The sequence below is a fragment of the Gossypium arboreum genome, chromosome 7, assembly GCF_025698485.1.
Source record: "Gossypium arboreum isolate Shixiya-1 chromosome 7, ASM2569848v2, whole genome shotgun sequence".
Lineage (NCBI taxonomy): Eukaryota > Viridiplantae > Streptophyta > Magnoliopsida > Malvales > Malvaceae > Gossypium > Gossypium arboreum.
Genome location: NC_069076.1, coordinates 103,525,945 through 103,531,833, shown reverse-complemented (window position 1 = coordinate 103,531,833; position 5,889 = coordinate 103,525,945). Strand labels below are relative to the sequence as shown.

Sequence of the window (5,889 nt, the reverse complement as noted above, 5' to 3'; positions counted from 1 at the left end):
CCAATCCACAAATTTTGCAAAAACCATTAAATATTGAATGCAGCTTTTGGAAATGGGAAAGTCTTTGTCCAATTGGTTCATCACAAAAGCTTAAACTTGATAAGACAAATCAATGTTGGTCGAGAAAAAGACAGAACAATTTAATGACGTAAAGCAATACACCCTTTTGTTTTTTATTATTATTTCAGTTTGGGGTTTTGTCAGACTGAGGAAAAAAAATCAAACAGTCGACCTTCGACCACTCCATTTGCGTAAGCTTTCTTCATCTTTGGGTGTTTGGCTATACAACTATTTTTGCCCACTCACTCAGTTTGGGTCAGAGACTTGTTTCAATTCTTACAATTTATTTTCATTTTACTGTCCTGAAACCATAAAACCAACTTGTAATGTCACGTTTCTGATATAGCAATACTAGATTTCTGTCTTATTTTTTATCTTTACAAATTCTTTTGGTATTTGAGATGAGATGAGGCTGGTCACTGTCCCAAAACAATGAATCCATTAAGCTTCATGCGTTATGAAGCAAATGTATTAGCATAAAAAATATAATATATACTGAAAAAGAGTTTGATATCTTTTTAAATAAGATTTTAAATTTTAATTTTGTAAATAAAAAAAGTAAAATTTATTCTAATCTGGTTTGATTTTAGATTTAATCTAAAATTAGTGTAAGTCAAGAGTTGTCCCTTAAAAATATGCTATTTTTGGAACCTGAAAACTACATATGCCATGCTCTGAAAAACATGATGCTAATAACCTTTGCTTATTGGCTAAATTAGTCGTATATGGGAGAGGTAATTGGTCAAATAGATCATTTTTTTGAAAATTTAGTGAAATAGATTATTTTTGGAATGAGGGAGTGAAAGTGTTTTCAACTGAACGCGCTTTCTGCACAATTAACAGGAAAACTCTTCTAGTTGAGTGAACTTTTTACTGGCATGTCAAGGGAAACTCGCCTAGTTAGACGTGTTTTTATTGAAAATTTTAGAAAACACTTTTAGTTGGACGCACTTTCCCGACATGTCAACAGAAAGCTCATAGCGAATTTTCACTCTTTCTCCAAAAACAACATATTTCCTTAATTTTTTTTAAAAATCACTTATTTAATTTAATTTTATTTTTTTACATAAATGTCCTATTCTTATTGCATTATACATTGCATCTCTGGACAAAAATGGGAAACCCCAAATGGATAAAATATCGAAGAAATTGAAAACCCGACTTAAAAAAAGAAAGTGGAGGTAGTGGGTGGTGATGGAAATTGGACTGATCCTGCAAAATTAAGGCTTAATTCATAACATTGCTATTACTGTAGAGAATGTTTGGTTTAAAAATAATTTGTTTAGAAAAGGTGCATTTTTTTAAGGTATCCTTAAGCTGTCGGCTTTAATCATTAATTTTGTATTTTTAGAAGATATAAACGGATAATGATGAAATGTGTTTCGTTTTTATGAGCGAAAATTAAATCTCCGATCATAAAATTAAAGGACAAAATAAATAACCACCACAATATAAATCATGGGTAAAAAGGTAACTCTATTTAGTAGTTCCTTTTATATTAAAATTGTTTTAATAAATGAATTGATTTAATTTCTATATTGTAAAAAATTAAATAAATTTAAATTTTAACATAGTTAACGTTTATTATTTAAAGAAAATGTTATGTATTATTTAAGAGAGTTAATATTTTTAAATTTTTATGATTTTATAAATTATTTTTTAACAGTTCAACTTAATATGAAAAGAAAATCATGTCATTTTTAAGGAGATAAAATATAATTTAGTGTTTGAACTTGATAATTTTTCTTAACTTGGTCCCTAAATCTTTTTAATTCACATTTAATTTTTGAACTTAACAATTTTTCTTAATTTGATCCCTAATTTTTTTTAACCACAATAGTTTTGAAACTTGATAATTTTTTTCCAATGTTGGTCTCTATTATGATGTATCACTCGATATTGTACCATATCATAGTCTAAATTTAAAATATATATATATTTTTATATTTTCAATGACAATGTATCAATTAAATTTTTATTTAAGATTACTTTAATTCTAAAAATACTTTTTAATAAACTAAGGTTTGTTGGGTTGAACAGTAAGGATCTCGTATTCAAATTTTATGAATAAAAGAATAATTTTTTTATAATTTAACGTAACTCAACTCCTGAGTTAAATAAATTCTCAATACAATTAACCAACAGAACCTCACAGAAAAAATAAAATAAAATTAAACAACCAAATGGTAAATATATTACACAGATTTGTTAGAAATTGTCAATGATCCACCAATCTCTTGCTTACCTTTTCATCGATGGAGACAACACCCTCTCTTTTTCATTTATTTTCTGTTTGGGTAAATTACTCAACTATGGGTCATTTTCTTTGTTGTCACCAAATTATTATTTTTTAAAAATTAGTCACTTAATCATAGATTTATTTCTTTTTTGGTTACTAAACTATGATTTTTTTTTTTTAAATTCATCACCCAACTAATATATTCATACAATTAATACACCCTGAAGCCTGTTTCATTTTCTTGAATTTTCATTCAACGAACTGCCAAGTAAGTAGCATCCTCTTGCTTGCGAATTCAAGACCCTAACCAAAGTCCTTGCCTTATAAGCAGGCAACTCCTTGCAAAGCTAAGCGAGCTTCGACCTTCGCCACTGCTCCGGCAACTAATTAAAGTATAGGTACCAAAATGAATAAATTAAAAGTACAGATACCACATTAATAATATCATTAAAGTATAAATTAAGGTAAAACTTGTCATTATCTTATAATTTTATTAAATTCCTAAATCTATCCATAATTTAAAGGGTAAGTTATATTAGTAATCACTCAATTATAATTTTTGTTATCATTTAATTATAAAAATTATAAAATAATTATTCAATTTTATCTTTTCTGGCTATCCAATTATTTTGAAATTTTAGTGTTTTCATTTATACCTTAGTTAACTTGTGCCTAAAAATGATTTCGTATTTTTTTTTTATAATTAAAAAACTAAAAATCAGCTCTACTATAATTACCGTAATTTAAAAGACAAATTGATGCGATGGGATAAGATTAAACATATTCATTTCCGAAAGTTGAAAAAGCTTCAAATAAAAGATTGCCACCTTTTGGGGTTATTATTGATAATATTAATTAACATAATGCTTTAAGCCAAGGAATATTGATAATGGATTAATTATAAACTAATCCCAATTTTTTATCATTTTCCCAAAGGGAGAATCCCAAGTAAAGGTAAAGACAAAAAATCCTTTCTAAATTTAGCCATTTTATGGTCCATCCACGAAATCTCTTCATTTAGAAGTAAACACAATTTTAAGAAAAAGACAAACAAAATCCACTGACAAGTTTGATAAAAAGTGCAATGCCAAACCCCCATATCTCTCTAACAACAACATTTTCAAAATAATTAAAAAGGAAAACCCTTTGATTCACTTTTTCATATTTTTTTTTTTTGTAATTATTTTATTTGTTTTTGCCCTTCACAGATTGAAAAGCCTCAACTTTTATTCATTAGCCACAAAACCCTTCTTTGTAGCATCCACATCTAGCAGCGACCAAAAGCCCTACCGTCGTGACCGGAGATAAAAACCGGTGGTGAGCTCAGAGGCTAACGAGTGCAAGCAAGGTAGCCATGGACTCGGACCTAACCCAAGAGGAATTCGATAAGCTAAAGCCCCTCATCGACACATACCACAAGTTCGACCCAACGCCAAACAGATGCACGTCGCTAATAACGCAGCGCATCGACGCCCCAGCCCGAACCGTGTGGCCATTCGTTCGAAGCTTCGAAAACCCCCAGAAATACAAACACTTCATCAAGAGCTGTAACATCAGCGCCGGCGACGGCCGCGTCGGTAGCGTTCGGGAAGTGACCGTCGTTTCAGGCCTTCCGGCTTCGACGAGTACCGAGAGGCTCGAGATTTTGGACGACGCGAAGCGTATATTGAGCTTTAGGGTGGTGGGCGGTGAGCATAGGCTGAGGAACTACTGGTCAGTGACTTCGGTCAATGAGTTCCGCAATGAAGGCAAAGTTTACACCATTGTTTTAGAGTCTTATATAGTTGATATACCCGAAGGGAACAGTGGGGAAGATACTAAGATGTTTGTGGACACTGTCGTGAAATTGAATCTGCAGAAGCTTGGGATTGTAGCAATGGGTTCTTTTCATGGGCATGATTGAGAAGAAGAAGAAGATCCAACTTCCAAGGGAAATCTTGGAAATTAAAGTCTGGGATATTGGCTTTTAGTAAATTATATATTTGTTGGCTAACGAATTCAGTGATAATTTTGATGTTGGATATTATTTTAAGCTCTCAATAAATTATTACAAAGAAAATTCAAGCATCAATCTAAATTGTATTCTATTCATTGAGAATTTTTTTAAAGATTAATTTAGATATATATCATTGTTAAACCAAAATAATTATTTCATGCATCTTCGTTTTTAGCGAAGATTGACTAATTAATTTGAGTGTTTTACTGTTATTATTATTATTATTATTAGTAATGCAATTTTTATATTTTTTTACTGATTTTTCAAAATTTATAACTATTTTTTCTAATAATATTACCTTCAAGATTTAGTTTTAATTTTTCTTAAAATATAATGTATCTTGCAATCGCAAGATAAATATAATGATGAATTTTATTAATAAAACACTTTAGTATTATGCATTGAATTTTATGTAATTTATTAAGATTAATATTTGATATAAATGGCCACTTAAACAAATTATTCAAAAATTTTAATAAGATGGAGTTGACAAACAGGTGCGTAGTTAGGGCACTGGCAGGGCTCGACTCTCATAGAAATTTTTTTTAAAAATTTTTTAAATTTAATAAAAATAAAATTATATTTTAATCCCTTTAAAATGATAAAAATTAATTTAACCTTTTAAAAATATAAATATATAAACTATTAAAATAATTAAATTTCTATTTTCACCGTCATAAAAATAAAAATAAAAATTTAATTTTAGATAGTGGTAGAAGAAATTTTTGACTTGACCCTAATTGACAAGTAATTGTGTGAATGGATCATACGTTAGGGGGATATGAGGAATGGTTGAAAGCACCGAAATTAAGAGTAGGTGAACACCTTTTTCGTGTGGCTTCAATGTCAACCCTTAATTCATGGGCAAATATATCAATTATTACCTTCATTTATTTCATCCTTCAAAGTTGTGATCAACTTCAAACAACATGTGACTATTGATAGAAACCCCCCATTAATACTTCTCTTTAATTTTTCAACAAATAAAACCCTTGAGTTCCACCACTGTATATACCATCATTAAATCAAATAGAGACATATTATTTAAAATAAATATAAATTTATTTATTTAAAAATTTTAAATTATCGGTAATTATTTGATTCACTGGTGATGTATAAATTTATATTTGTGGATGCATCAAATATTAACCGAGTTAAATTATACGATTAATACAACATTATAAAGAAAAACAAATAACAAATATGACAAATAACATTAATGAGACATTCGCCTAAGGGATGAATTTCAAAATTGTACATGAACTTTGGTTCAATGTAATTATACACATAAAACTTTGATTTTGATTTCAATCATACGTATTTAAAGAAATAAACACGTCAATTTATTTTTATATTTAATAAAGATAATTATTTTTGCATGCAATATATAAACAAAAATAATGTTATATCAATAATTGTGTTAATAATTTGTGAGAGTTAGATTAAATCAAAAGATGTATAAAATTACACAAAATTAAAACTAATGTATACAATTGCACATCAAACAAAAATTAATATATAGTTTTAAGATTTACTCCTTCACTTAATAATAATGTTGAGGACTTAGAAACTGCATGTCCTAGGTTTCAAGTCA

At 28.6% G+C, this 5,889-nt stretch overlaps 1 protein-coding gene across 1 annotated transcript; it reads left to right on the top strand.

Moving 5' to 3' along the window:
• The first annotated feature begins 3,388 nt into the window (after window positions 1-3,388).
• LOC108485138 (abscisic acid receptor PYL2-like) lies at window positions 3,389-4,370 on the top strand. The gene has a single exon (XM_017788987.2). The coding sequence runs from the start codon at window positions 3,654-3,656 to the stop codon at window positions 4,200-4,202; it is 549 nt and encodes a 182-aa protein (XP_017644476.1). The 5' UTR covers window positions 3,389-3,653; the 3' UTR covers window positions 4,203-4,370.
• Window positions 4,371-5,889: the final 1,519 nt, after the last annotated feature.